Genomic DNA, 15,832 nt, shown 5'->3' on the forward strand with positions numbered 1-15,832 from the left:
ATGGGCAACAAAATCAATGCTCTTAAAATATGTGTCTGGAAAGATAATCTTTTAAAGGCATATCTTGTTTGCCCTCATACCAGTTTTTGTGGTTACTTCAGTTTCTCAGGTGCTATAGGTTATTAGTCTATTTTATATGTTGTATTAACTTCCCGATTCATATAACTCTTTTGTTCAAACTAAGAATTGTTTCTCTGATATGTTATCTATGTTAATGGTGTTAAAAATACTTAAATGTTGTAACTGTCCATTTTTGGACATTCACAACCAATGTGAGCAGTAAACAAACTACTCAATTTAGCAAGTTTGACATTGATATTTAAATAACAAGGCAAATAAAATAGTCACAATTAGTTTGAAGGCTGATAATTTTATTTTTCATCAAGACACAACATCAATGATAATATAAGCAGCAATAGTTAGGAGCCTTGTTATAAATAGTAAGTCAGAACAATAGACTTTGAAAATGAAATCATTTTATCTATCACATTATCAACAACATTTGATAAATAAATTAAACATAAAATAAGTATGTACAGTAAACTGTGGATGCATTTATTTTTATGGGTACCAATTTTCATGGATTAAGAAATGCTTGCATGTTCATGGATATTTAATTTAATGGTTTTGCAGAGTCTGTATATATAATATAAACCTATATAAAAGTTTGTAATCGTTGAACATTAAATTTCGTGGTTTTATTTACAGAATCCACGAAAATTGGTATTCAACAAATAATAATGAATCCACAGTATATTTGGAATCCAAATAACAATGAGCCACTAAGCACTAACAAACATATCAAAAGGTCCTAAAAAATAACCCTTTTTTATCATAAGATATATATATGATATATAAAAAATTAACAGTTTAACTTGAAATATAAAAGTATAAACTATGTACAGTATATAAGTTTTGGAAACCAAAAACTAATGAACCACTGAGTACTTCCATATAAAAAAAATCCGATTTTTTTTTTTCTTCCAAAGAATATATTTTTGATATATCAGATCTTAAAATTGAACTTGGGACCTTTAACTATGTACAGTATATATTTGGAATTCAAACACTAAATAGCCACTGAGCACTAATATTAGAATAGCATAACCTCTCTTTTTTATAGAAGCAACAAAGGTATTTACATATATCTTAAAATATCATAAATTTAATAATATCTCTAATTCAAACTGATCATTGAAGAATCTTGAGACTAGAAGCTTAAATATTCCTATCAAATATTTCTACTATATATAGTTAACATTAATTTCAAATGTTAACTTTGCCACTGAGCACTATTTTTTTCTTCAGTTTCATCAAATTTATTCTTCTTTCATTCAAACAAACAGCAATAATGCATTCTTAATTTTCAAATCTTTATAAAAATAAAAGCAGATGACAATTTTGCTTTGAGAAAATTGTTAGGTTAACATAAATGTCAAGAACATGAAGCAATAAATTTTAGTGTCATTCATAGTAACAGACCTTTTTCTACAATACAATTTATATTGAGTCAAACATTGCACTAGAACTATGTGATAAATACATATTGAATTCTTCTGTAAGTTCATCGGCAGAAAAATAAAAACGGCTTATTTGAAGAGTAGCTGAACAAGTGTTTGCAATAGGTCTTCTGTTGAAGCCTTCAGTGGAATTGAAAGAAACGTAAAGCCTGGGTATACATAAAATGTCACTTGATGTCCAAAACTTAAGAAAATGGAGAAGTTGTTGGTTGGAAAGGCTTCTGATGAATCTTTCAAAATAAGTCTTGACCTTTTCTTCTAAGGAACATAGGGTTGGGTCATCTGATGTTGTATAGGATATTAGGTTGATGACTTTCAAATGTGTCGGTTTGTATTGATTCATTAAATTAATAATCACATGTTCAGTAACACCGTTCCATAACAAATGGTAGCAGTCCATACCCACTTTGATTTTTGAAATAGGAACACATGGGATAACAGTCATATTTATTTTCGCCAAGTCAAGAATAGTCTGTTTAACATTAGCTTTTGTTGGTACCTCAAAACCTCCATATGTAGAGATGAGATTTACAATCTCAGCGTGTAGGCCGTCCCAATTTGTGTTTGATAATAGATGGTTCACAAGGTTACTATCTGTTTCAGTGATAAATGATGAAAATGTTTGCAAAAGGAGTTCATCAGTATATATGCCATTGCCAGCAAAGATGTAAAGAAGCGGTGAAATTCCTTGAGGAAGATAATTACACAACACATATGCATGACTGATGATTTTACCTATCACCTGAAGGGTCCCATTAAATAAAGTTCTTGCATCAACTCTAGGGAGTTTATGTTGGTTCCCGATGAAAAACTTCATAATGACGGCCATAAAAAAAACAGAAAACATTTCCCTAGTCACACCCTCTAAGTCTAGAGCATTTTCTTCCCCAACAAAAGTACAATTGATGTGGTGGTGAATAATGTCTGGGTGCTCTCTGTAAGTAGTGAGTACATCTTGAATGATGTCTTCTCTTCTTATAGTTACATTGATGGCAGGAAGAAGGCCTTCTCGAATCCTGTCTCTTCTTGTTTCTAAATCTGTGAGATCTGAAAATTAAAGTCACAATTAAAATGCAATCAAAAAATCTATTTTTCTTTTTGTAAATCTTTTACATATGTAATGATAAGCCATCTGTAAAGGTCTTACAAAATCTTTGTTATTTTTTAATTGTTTTCACAAGCACATTGACATATCATATATATTTTTTTTTTGCTTTTTTGGTTCCTTTATAAACCCCTATCAATATAAACTAATGTTTTGAAAAGCTTGTTATCGTTAATCTGTGTGGCAAACTTCCTTAAGTCAAAGAACAGAAACTTTTGGATTTCAACGCAAATGAACAAAAGGATGAATGTACCAACAGATAAAACTTTATGCCCCCACCGTGTTAGGGAGGAGCATGTAAATATATAAGATATCAGTTTATGAGATATCTGAAAGTTAAAACAAATAATAAAACAGCTTGCCATATGTATTTGCATTGTTGATGGCAATAATTAAGTTGGGACAAATAACTTTCCTAGCAACTAGGTCACTTTGTCTATAACGGGGATAATTGTAAGTCTCATGATAATCATGCCACTACATCTTTGTTGTCAATTGTTCCCTACTGATAGAATTTAAAATTTGCCGTCAATGTTTCAATTTGTCATAAAAACAGATAATCTGCAGGGCGCAGCTTTATACGACAGCAGAGGTCAAACCCCAGAACATTTGGGGCAAGTATGGACACAACATTTAAGCTTGATACAGCTCTGAATTTGGATTGTGATTAGATAGACACAACATAGGTTTTTGACAAAGAATGAATGTGGTCTAAGAACTTAAACTTAAAAACAAAAATTTATAAATTGGACATTTACCTATTATGGTCCAATATCCAAAATCTAAATACATGGTTAAATTCAGCATATCCTAGAACCCCAAAAATTCATTTTTTGATGAAATCGTTCTTTAAAATGTGGACCAATTTCATAACTGGGCCTAAATATTAAAAATCTAAATACATGGTCAGACTCAGCATATTGGAGAACCCCATATATTCAGTTTTTGTTGAAATGAAGTTTAATTTTGGACCCTGATTTGGCCAAACTTCAAAACTGGGCCCATAATAAAAAATCTAGGTACATGTCTATATTCAGCATATCAAAGAACCCAAAGAATTCATTTTTTGTTAAAATCAAACTAAGTTTGATTTTGTTCCCTTTTGACCCCTTTATCCTAACTCAACTGTAGGGACCAAATCTCCCAAAATCAATCCCAACCTTCCTTTGGTAGTCATAAACCTTATTTTAAAGTTTTATAGATTTCTAATTACTTAAACTAAAGTTATTGTGCAAAAACCAGGAAAAATGCTTATTTGTGACTGTTTTTTGGCCCCTCATTCCTAACCTATTGGGATAAAAACACCCCAAATCAATCCAAACCTTTCTTTTGTGGTCATAAACCTTATGGTTTACTTATTCTAAAGTTATTGTGCGAAAACCAAGAAAAATATTTATTTGGGCCCTTTTTGGCCCCTAATTCCTAAACCTTTGGGACCAAAACCCCCAAAACCAAACACAACCTTGATTTTGCAGCCATAAACCGTGTGTTTAAATTTCATAGATTTCTTTTTATTTATACAAAAGTCATAGTGCAAAAACCCAGTGTCTTAAATGGATGATATTTGCGGTCGTATAAAAAATTGGGCAAACACTCCTATTAAATAATTTCTTACCATTTACATTAAGGAGGTTGATAGGTTCTGAATCTTCAGGTTCTTCTTCAGAGCTGCTATCAACAAGGATTTCCTAAAAAATGAAGGTGAAAATCAGAATCTGTCTTCATAGTGTACATAAAAATATTTCCAAAGTGACAAGTCTTTTGATATAGACCCGATACAAATTAAACGAATACAAGTGTGGTCGCATAAAAAATGTACAGAATATAAGTGAAATATTGGTTGAATTCTTAATTAACTTAAAAATGATTCCCATTATGTTTTAGATCTTGTGAACTGCAGACTGACTTCTTGCTTGAGTCTTGCTTGAGTCAGCATCTTATACTACATGGCAATACATCATACTTTGAATTTTGGGCATGAAATGATCTTACGATTTGTAATCAAGGTTTTTATAGGTTTCGATATAGTGAATGCATTCATACATAATGAACATGCTTAACAATCATAAAATGTAACCTGTGATTATTCTGTTCATCTGCAAGACTTTTACTTAATGTTGGCAAAGGATACATTGAATTCTAGTGAGGCAAATACTTCACATACTAGTTTTTTTTATGTTTTGATAAACGGTCCAAAGAAACTTATATCAGTGCTTTGATTATAAATAAAGCAGAAATATCAGTAAATTTGAATGCCATGCAATCATTTAGTGAATTTGGTTTTTACGGAAGTATAAATTATATGTTCTAAATGTTTGAAAAAAGAAAAAACATATTCCAAATTTAATTTTTTTTTAAAAAGAATGATTTCTATAATATTTTGTTTGTTGACACATTATGCATTATAAAATCTTAAATTATCATACTCCAGTACACATTTTTTATATAGTTAAATTGGATTATAATATCTGTATTTTAAATTAAGAAATCATCGCCTTGTACCTTATGTTTTGGAAATAATTCTCTTACAAAATTTCAAGCAGACTGAATTGTCAGGAAAATAAACCCTTAAAATCAACCCAACTATTAGAGAAATTTTGGTCTGTTTCCCAAATACAAACAAAATGTATATTTTTATGGGTTCAAATAAGAAAAAAAATCCAATATAAGAAAACTGTTGCCCCAAGCTAAAATATAATTAATCTAATTTCATTTATGAATATCTACCTCAAGATTCTCTTCAACAATGATTCTGGAGTTCCCTGTTATACCAAGGCTTTCTATAGTTGAATCCTCTCTTACTAGTAGCTGACCACAATACACAAGCTTTGCCAAAACAACATCTGTACATGCCTCTACATACAGGTGAAGAACCTGAAGAGTTGAGAAAATAAACTTATAAGTAATTCACAGACCCAGCAACAGCATTAAAACATAAATTCATTATTTCAGATTTAAAAGTACTTGGATTTAATACAAATTGAAATTAAGTCAAAATTTCATAATTAACATGATAGCCAGTGACATAATATGATATCATTAAAGTCATATAAAACAAGTGTCTGGTAAAAAATAATGTTTATCCGATTCCTGAACCAATGCATTAATATATCATAAACTTAAGTGTTCAGTGCACAATTTTATCATTTTTTAAGCTAACATATTGTGTAATTGTCAATCTTTTATCCTGTCTGTCTGATACGAAGTGATAATAGGGCGGCTGATTATTTATCATGGCTTGAAGCCTTATAGTTAACAGATTGTCACCTTATAGAGAACAATCATCAAAGAATCATGGATATAAAGCAGACATGTAACACGTACAATCAGATAATAACTTATTGCAATCACCCTATTTTTACAAGAAGGGTCATGCTAAGGTTACTTGCCTTATTTTGCATGCAAAAAATATGTCGGCAAAATGCTTCCTTGAAGCAAGTAATTATCAAAAAGAAATAAACTTCTTCTAAATGTGGACAAATTAAAGCAATTTTTAGAAAAAAGTATGTGTACATCAGTTTCAAAATGAAAACTATCCATTAAGTTATAAAAACATGTGCATATTTGTTTTGTAATTTGAGGTTTCATATGACTCTAAGGTCAATACTTATATCGTAATTTATGTCACTTGGTCTCTTATGAGTTGTCTCATTGGCAATCATACCACTTTTTTATATTACTAATAAACTAATATTTTTAAAATCAACAACTTCTAGAAATTGTGTTATCATTAAATTTATCTAATCATACAGAACTGACAAAGTAATTGTAATTTAATCAATTATATTGAAGGAAATTGGACCCATCTCTGAATATTATGTACTGTATCCCTAGGGAAAACAATAAGTAAATAGTTACCTCAGAAGATGTTTTTTTAGATAAAGTCTTTTCTAAGACTGTCTGGTCTGGTAACACAAATACAAGTGAGACATGATCCTCAGCTAGAGATGTTATGAATAAGATTTGCAGATCTCCAACAGCCTTTGTTTGTAGCTGAAAACAAAAGGAATATATTATGTTCCACCCTGGAATATTACTTAGTGGCAAATTCTTTCTTAAGCAAGAACATATGGATTTCACTGCTTATTTGTGAAAAACATGATATGCATGTCTCTTTTCAAAGAATAAAGTTCAATAAATTCTCAATTTTATATCAGAAATTCATGAATAATAATTACAAGGGTATTATCTATAGGTATAAACTAGTGACCTAAGTTTTATGAAAAGCTTAGAGCTGGGAAATTGCCCATTTTAATGATTTATATTGTCTTACTCTGAAAAATAAAAATTTAAATATATGAAAATTTAAAGATAGAAAAAAACAAGTCTTGGAAAATAAAACACAAAATTTATACATAAACATAAGGGACCTCATGTTTATAAATATAAACAAATCACCTAAGTTCCAGGCAGGCAAATATGCTATTATAAATGTTAAAGGCAGGGCCGTAGCGTAATGGAGGCAAATGAGGCAAATGCCTCATTTTTGAAACGACGACCAAACATTCGAAGTGTCATTTTTTTACTTATGTATTTTACATTATCCATATGCCAGTTTAGAGTTTCAAATTATCTACCGGCACACTACATACAGTGTGTCCAATCTGCAACAGCGATTGCAGCTTTTGCCATAGCGGTGACGGTAACAAAATAAGTGTTCCGAATACAAATCAAAATAAAAAATTGAAAAATATCTTAGTATCATTACAAAACTGGTTGAAGACGAGTTCTTCAAAGAGAAATTAAGATGAAAAAGATAACTCATGAGTATAAACACCCCCTATAAGTATGCTGGCTTATTACTTTCTTTGATTGATTTTTGAATTGATAACGCTATAGCTTCCAATGTTTACACAATCAACTCACTGAACAACAAATGCTAATCGATAAAATAATTGACCAAAAATAATAATTATTCATAATTATTTAAAACAAAATCATGAAGCGCCTTTTCTATGGAAGTCTTTGATGTATAAGGCAATTCATCGATTTTTATTTATCTTTAATAAAAGTATGAAATATATATTTTTGGTATTGTTTGAAAATATTGTTTTCGTGTTTCTTTTTCTGAGCATTGTCTGGTTGTATGCTAGCGTGTTCCGTCGATTCTAGTGCGGTAGGACGTGGGTTCGAACCCGGTAGGTCAAACCAATGACTTTTAAAAAACTGGTAGAATAATGTGTTCAGGGTTGCGTTCAATATCGTAGCGGCTAAGTAGTGCTACGTAGATTTCGACTATTGAACGTGTAGCTATAGACTAGTTGTTACATAGATATTGATAGCAGGTACGTATAGCCGCCACGTAGCTGCTACGATATTGAACTCAACCCAGGTAGGTTGACATGTCTATCAGTGGAATGAGTTACAGATAACTTGTGATCACTTGTGACATAAGAATGCTTATAACATGTTCTCGTCTTCTAGAAGCTTATAACTTGCTACTGGACATAAATATATATACATCTATATACATAAGAACGTGTGTTGAATATTTTCGATAGTACAGGTCAAAGGAGAATCGGAAAGATTTGGTTGACTAACAGAGATTAATTATAATATTCACTAATAGGCTAGCTAATAAAAATAACACATTTCTTATTTTTATTATAAATAGGAATGCTGAAATAAGCTATCTTCTCCCTTTTCAGGCACCCGATCCCCCCTAAAAAAGGCTCAAAATTTTTTCGCCTCGCTCCGCCAGGCGATTTGCCTCACTTTAAATGACCATGCGCTACGGCCTTGAAAGGTTTTTGATTTATTGTACAGACATGTTGAAGACTGAGGGGCAGACAGACTGAGGTATGGACAGACGAACAGACACCAGTAATCCATAAATAGGCATATAAAAATTTAAAGTAAATTGTCACCATAACTTTATTGACACCTTTATTTTACTAGTGTATGTGGTATAGAAATTATAAAAAGTTCAGCCTATATAAAACAGCACAAACAATAATTAAATGAATATTCTGTGTAAAATGATATCTCTTCAATTACAGATTCTTTTATCCTGTGACCAAGCATTATACAGCTATCAAATGAGAATATTCTATTTCAAATACTAGATGACGGCAAGAACATTGAAAGATTTGTAAAGCTAATAGTCTATGAATTTGTGCTGATTCAAAGAGCTGTAACAATTTCTTGTATGATTCCTCAGTTTGAGCTGTTTATCAAACAAAACAAAAACAAAATTCTTCAATTTCTTAGTTTTTCAATAGTATTATCACATATATCCATTTTCTTGATTGTTAACCGGTAATATTTCTTTTTCTTTAAAATAAAAATTGTAATGTGATAATTACAAACCTGTTCCATTTCCTCTTTTCTTTGTTCTCTTTGCCTAGTCCTTTCAGTACGCTCCAATGTTCTGCGAGCTCTTGCTGCCTGTCTAGACTCCTCCTATAATTCATAAAACATTATAGATAAGCATGTAATATTGTAAAGAAAAGTTTCAATGTAAACGACTCTAAAACAAGATAATAATAGAACAAAATGTAAATCTTAATAAACTTTAGTAAGATGTTTTCTTTCTTCAATAACATGAACTTTATATACTGTTAAGTGTTTTTTACAAACTTTATATTCATGTGTAGCACATATTTGTAAATGAGACATATTTATTTTTACTAAATTATTTCTATAATTTTGCAAATAGAAAACTACATATTATTCTAATTTAGTATGAAGCTTTTAAACTAAAAACTAAAACTAAATTGAATAAAACACAACCTAGTGTGTCTTACAAAATCAATTATAAAACTTTTTAATTCAACCAGATATATTGATCAGGATACATTAAATTTTTTTTTTTGAAATTATAATTTTCTTCAGTTAGTACCTAAACCTGTGGCTAATGGTTTGTTTTAGAATGAAATGTCAAATTGAAGAAACAACTATATTAAACTTAGATGAATAAAATGTTATATTTCCTTAATTTGAAATCAAATGTTTAATCTTGTATTACAAACCTTTTCCCTGTCTGCTGCTAGGGAACTTGCAAAGTCAATATCTTGTTCATTTACTAGGTGCTGCCTTGGATTGAAGGTCACCTGGAAAGAATGAAAAAAACAACTTAAGACTGATATAGACATTTTTTGAAAAAACAATTTTTAAAACTTATATAACCATAATAACTATAAGGGTAGAAATGCCCTTTAACAGTCATTTTCAGCTTAAGTTTTTATTCATTTGGTTTAAAGATGCTGTGATTTGTCCAAATAAGGCAGCAACCATTTGATTTGGGGGGGGGGGCTATGTTTTTTTTTCTGTGCAAACTTTTTTTTATCGCCTTTTTATATACATTAGCATTACATATAGTGGCACGTGAGGGTGATACAATTTTTTTTTCTCAGGGTCCAAACAAATGATTTTTTTTTTCATCAAAACCTGGAAACAAAACTTTTTTTCCCCCAAAAAAAACATAGTCCCCCTCCCCCAAAATCAAATGGTTGCTGCCTAACCTTATCTTGAATTGTAAGAGGTCAAAAATAATTTTCATTAAAAAAAATTTATGGTAGAAATTGGAGTTATAGGTAAAAAACAGTCATTTGTTAAGAATTTTAACTGTTGTTTGCCATACAGGTCAGAGGCGGATTGGGGGGGGGGGGGGGGGGGCAGGGGGCAAGGGCCCCATTTTTGGGGAAAAAATTTGGTTGCTTATATAGAGAATCACTGAAGCATGACTGAAGCAGGCTCCCTCTTAGGTCAGTCAGTGGGCCCCCACTTATGAAACTTTCTGGATCCGCCACTGAAGGTATCCCTTTTGCAACCCTCATGACTATAACATAAATATTTTGTTGCTCCTTAAAAAAGCTTGTTTATAAATCAGGTGCCAACCTATAAACTATTTTGTCTTGAAAATTGGTTCTAAACAATACCTGTAGTAATATGTTACAAAAATCTTTATATTTTTTCAATGGATTTGATATTCAAGAAAATATATTCCTATTTAACTAAAAATCATATCAATGCCTTTTAAATCAGAATTAACTAGAACTCTTGTAGTCATTATGGAAATGTTTTGTGCAAGCCAATCAATTTAAAAAATAATAATAATAAATTACCACTGGAGTTCCTGATGAGATCCAGGTCTGATGATTAGGTGTAGCTTGAGAAAGTTCAGGTTCTGTAGTAGTAGGAGAAGGTGCTAGTACTGGCCTGGCTGGCATAGATACAGGTACTGGCCTGGCTGGCGTAGATACAGGTTCTGGCCTGGCTGGCGTAGATACAGGTACTGGCCTGGCTGGCGTAGATACAGGTACTGGCCTGGCTGGCGTAGATACAGGTACTGGCCTGGCTGGAGTTGATATGGGAACTGGTCTAAAAGTTGAAGGTTGGGTTGATGTTGCAAGTGCTGCAGTTGAAGTAGGAACTGTTAAGCTGTTTGAAGGATTCTAAAATAAATTTCATTATTTTTTAAATTTTACTAAAATTAGGAATATTTATATATTAATGAATGGCTTAAAATGCCATTTAAATGTTCATTGTATCTGTTATATTATGTTTCAAAAGCAAATAAATGATTTTACCCATATGTTCCATTTAAGTCATTTTGTCTATATTTCTTGATGTACAAAGAAATAAAATACAAAATTAGGTCTGGTAAGGGTAAGCTTCATCTGATGAAAGATTTGACATTTTTTATAACATTTAAGTGTCTATTTCAGTTGATTCAATTAGTCTAGGTGAAAAATTTTACTGATTTACTCATTCAATTTGTTCTGATTCAAGCTTAAATATGAAAAATCTATCAATCATGCAAAAGAATGTCACTTAACAGATGTTTTTTTGTCATAAATGAAAATGCCCACAGCCGTGTTCATCCTCAACCTTAATATATGGTTGTATAATCATCAAATACAACTTTTATTTCAATATTAAGAATGAACACAAATGCAGCCACTTTCATTTTGAGATGGAATCAGTGTCTAAGATTTAACTTAAATGCTAAAATTGGGTATTTTGGGTTTTTAAAAAAATTTCAGAGCTGATAGAAATTAACCTATTGATCACTTTTATCATATGTCAGACTTGCGCTAAAAGCTTTAATTTATCTGCATTTGACCCTTTATGTTCCATTTTGAGCAATGGTTGCCATGTTTGTCACTGGATAAAAAGTTTGGAAACAATTTATAATCTTGATATCTTAAGGAACATTTATTTAAAGTTTAAAGGTATTTGGCCCAGTAGTTTCAGAGGTGAAGATAGTTTATGACAACATTTCAGACACCAAGTGATGGCAAGTGATCACTAAAAGACAGACCAACAGACATTATAAAATAGTGATGAGGGGGTGTTATAATATAATATAAATAGTAACTTACCACTAAATTTCCTGTAGCATCCTGAAAATGAAAGAAAAAATTAAGATTGTGTGATTTAAGAAATTGAAACATTATGTACACTACCATAACTAGTAATATTTAAGTGGTGATATATTTCTGACTATTAGTTTGATTATATTTGTGTTGAAAATTCTTATTATTTTCCTACTATGACAAATTAATAACAACTGTTTACCATAATTATATAAATCCTGCCAAAAGTTGTTCAAATTTCAAATATTGCAGTAATTCAGTTGCAGCTGGAGTGTTTCTTATAATCAGGACTCAAAAGAGCAACTTTTTTTTTACCTAACTTGGTGTAGAAATCAACGTTTTAGAATAAAACTATGACAGAAATTGTTCTATACAACTTTGTCATAGATATAGGAAGATGTGGTGTGAGTGCCAATGAGACAGCTCTCCATCCAAATAACAATTTAAAAAGTGTCTTTAAGTCAACTTAAAACATTTCTTATCTTGTAGCAAATTGAACCCTTATAATTCAGGCCAAATAAGATCCTAACTGACTTTACTCCTTCTCTAGCCAATAATTTTTGATGAGATTTGCTGATAATGATAAATAAGAAAAAGTGTATAAATTTTTTAGCCAAAAACTAAGTCATTTCATATAGAAAATAAAAAGTTATTGCATTCTGCATTTTTCAAAACATTGTGATGGAAATCTTGATGGACAGATGGTTAAACAGACATAAAAGCAGATGCATGATTAGCCCCACCCCTACAGTGAGGGCATAACATGTGCCATAATTTATAACCAGAAACTATTACTTTTTAAAATTAAATGCTGGGTTATGGACAGAACATAAATCACTCAGACATTTTATCTTGAATTGATGATTATAAAGTTAAATGTCAGATACTTACTTGGATTTTTATTATTACAACTCCTTGGTACTTCAGGTCCTTGAAGTGTTGAGGATGAAATGGTGCCTCAGTCAACTTCCTTCTTTGATTCTGTGTGTACAGGTGGAACGTCTTGTTCATGAGCTTTGGGAAAAGTCTTTGCAATATTTCTCTAAACTCATCTTCACTAAGGTGGAGTGCCACAGGATGGTTTTTGCCCTTGTAATTGTTGTAGTACATCACTGGAAATCCTATGAAAAAAAACCCACTATTTAACAATAATTTAACCGTAGACCTGAACTTATATCATGCCAATTTAAAGAACAATTGCTTACAAATTAAATCAAGGTTTACCATGAACAATCACATTAAATCACTGTATATTAATTTCCACGAAAATCAAAAATTTTAACCTTTAACATCAGTATTTAAACATTGAGCATCTCCATCTAAAAATCATTTAGGAAGGTGTCCTTAAAAAACCCACAGAACATTTAATAATTGTTTTTTTTTTAAATAAGAATTTTGTTAACTATACCCCTTATACAATAAAAATTTCAAATGTTCATAAAAGAATTTTGAATCAGAAACAAAAAGATGTTCCTTCATGCTACATATACATGATTTAAACATTGCCCTTATATACAGATTCACAAGTACAAAAAAATCTAAGAAAAATCTTATTTTTTAGATGTCTAATGATAATCCATAATAATATAAGGTTAATATACAAGACTTTTTGTACCAGAAAAATATCATACCTCTCATGAAGTCATTTTTTGTATGTTAACATTTCATTGATAATAACATGAATAATTCAAGGGACATTCTGAACAATATTGATAAAAAAAATAAAGAGGGAATGTGTCCATAAGGACACTGATGATGCCTGATCTCTTGCAAAAGTGATGCTGCACAAATTTGAACTAAACCTGAGTTTTGTGGTAATTAGCATTATATACACATTTCATAACATTTAGTTACATACTTAATAAAGTAAGAGAATGGAAACAAACGATAAAAAGGGGCATAACCCTAGAATGGAGAAATGACAACCAAAATTCATACTTGACGGGTGTTTTGTGGTGATTGACATTATCTTATTGATAGATTCTTTTATATATTTTGGAGTTTAATGTTATGTCTATTATCACTGAACTGGTGTTTATTTTTGGGCTGGCTGAAGCACATTTCGGGGTGTATGGTTTTCTCCCATTGTGGCCTTTGGCTGTTGTCTGCTCTTTACTTGGGTTTTTGTCTCTTTGACACATTCCCCATTTTCATTCTATATTTTATTGTGTAAAAGTTTCATAACATTTAGTATAAGCAAAATAAGTAAGAAAACAGAAATGGAAAACTCAGCACTTTTTCCTTTTGGTAAAGGGGCATATTTCTTGTACTGTAAGTGACACCAACAAAATTCAAACTTAATCCATGTTGTGTGGTAAAGACATTGTGTATAAGTTTCATATCATTTGGTTGAGACAAACTTAAGTTAATTAGCTGAGAATGGAAATGAAAAAAAATCAATTTGTCGATATGTAAATGGCATAACTATCAAAATGGAATAAGTGACCCCACCAAAATTCAAACACAACCTGTGTTCTGTGGTAATAAGCATTGTGTATAAGTTTCATATCATTTGGTTGAGAAAAACTTAAGTTAATTAGCTGAGAATGGAAATGAAAAAAAATCAATTTGTCGACATGTAAATGGCATAACTATCAAAATGGAATAAGTGACCCCACCAAAATTCAAACCCAATCTGTGTTCTGTGATAATAAGCATTGTGTATAAGTTTCATAACATTTTGGTTGAGAGAACCTAAACCAGGTTTGGACACACAGATGTATGTAAAGACTGACAAGGATAAAACTTAAAAGATAATGCCCCCACTATTAGGACGGGGGCATAAAAAAATGTAGCTCAGACAATATCAATTATTCTGGTATTATGAAACATTATAATTTTTTTCAAAAATATTTAGTTGATGCTTTACATACCATATCCTAAATTTTGATGCCTCTCAATAAGCGGGTCTGGTTTTGTGAACTTGGGAAGGTCACTGCCATCTGGAAGCAGATAAAATCTTAACCGGACTACTCTTGCTTTTGGACCTGGTTTCTGTTTTGCTGTCCTTGACCTCTTTGCTGGTCTTGAGTAATTTCTGAGTAAACCAATATCTGCAATGGCTGATTCAATGCGTTCCTCATAGGTCAGGTTGGGTTGGAAATCATCATCAGAGTTGTGATCTGTAATTGTAAAAAACAAATGACAATGGTTGTAGGAACAATTACTTGAAAGATTAAAGGTCTTTTAACAATATTACATGGTATTCATAATAATAAGAGGTGCAAGAGTTTTGTGAAAAAACATTAACTCTTTGCATAGTAGCACTGGATCATTCAAAATTCAGAAAGTTCTAGTCATTGACGTTAATTTGTCTGTTCAAGCCAAAGACAGTTAAATATTTGAGTTTAAGGTCCCCCCCCTTTATAGGTGAAAAAATAATCTTTGATTATATAGAGAATCACTGAAGCAGGATTAGAAAGGGTCCCCTCTTAGAGCAGTCAGACTAGGTGCTTCACAGGCATGAGTTAGAGTATAAGAATAAGAATAAGAATAAGAATACTTTATTAATCCAATTATGGACCCTTGTAGGTTTTAAATTTCATACAATGATTACAATGATTTGTTATAACAATGAAATACTAAAATGAAATACATGACAATAGAACACTGAACAGTTATTGCATGCATTTGGCCCGAGGCCACAATTAATTCCTCTATCATTTCTTTATACCGTTTTGTCGCATTAAAAAAAAATTGCCTATTCTTTTTGTCTAATGTTTTGTGTGTGTAATGTACAGTACAAGTCCAAAAATATATGCAATTTTCAGAAAAATTGCATGATTACATAAAACAAATTTAGCCAATACACATCCATACCCCTATAGGCAAGTCAAGAGATGTTCCGAAAAGTGTAAATATAATCTTTTTGAACCTGGCCTAATCAC

The 15,832-nt window shown here is 31.1% G+C and overlaps 1 protein-coding gene across 1 annotated transcript; it reads right to left on the bottom strand.

Moving 5' to 3' along the window:
* Positions 1-420: 420 nt before the first annotated feature.
* Positions 421-13,055, bottom strand: LOC134688018 (uncharacterized). The gene is made up of 9 exons (XM_063548484.1): positions 12,837-13,055; positions 11,952-11,972; positions 10,692-11,021; positions 9,597-9,677; positions 8,935-9,027; positions 6,484-6,618; positions 5,353-5,499; positions 4,241-4,313; positions 421-2,567 (listed from the first exon to the last, which is right to left on the bottom strand). The coding sequence occupies exons 1-9, from the start codon at positions 13,053-13,055 to the stop codon at positions 1,501-1,503; spliced, it is 2,166 nt and encodes a 721-aa protein (XP_063404554.1). The 3' UTR covers positions 421-1,500.
* Positions 13,056-15,832: the final 2,777 nt, after the last annotated feature.

This window comes from Mytilus trossulus, chromosome 10 (genome assembly GCF_036588685.1).
Source record: "Mytilus trossulus isolate FHL-02 chromosome 10, PNRI_Mtr1.1.1.hap1, whole genome shotgun sequence".
Lineage (NCBI taxonomy): Eukaryota > Metazoa > Mollusca > Bivalvia > Mytilida > Mytilidae > Mytilus > Mytilus trossulus.

Coding starts and splice junctions, on each gene's coding strand:
- LOC134688018 (XM_063548484.1), bottom strand. CDS start 13,055: ATGTACTACAACAATTACAAGGGCAAAAACCATCCTGTGGCACTCCAC. Junction 5,500..6,483: donor CTAAAAAAACATCTTCTGAG/GTAACTATTTAC, acceptor TCAACTCTTCAG/GTTCTTCACCTGTATGTAGA. Junction 2,568..4,240: donor CAACCTCCTTAATGTAAATG/GTAAGAAATTAT, acceptor TTTAATTTTCAG/ATCTCACAGATTTAGAAACA.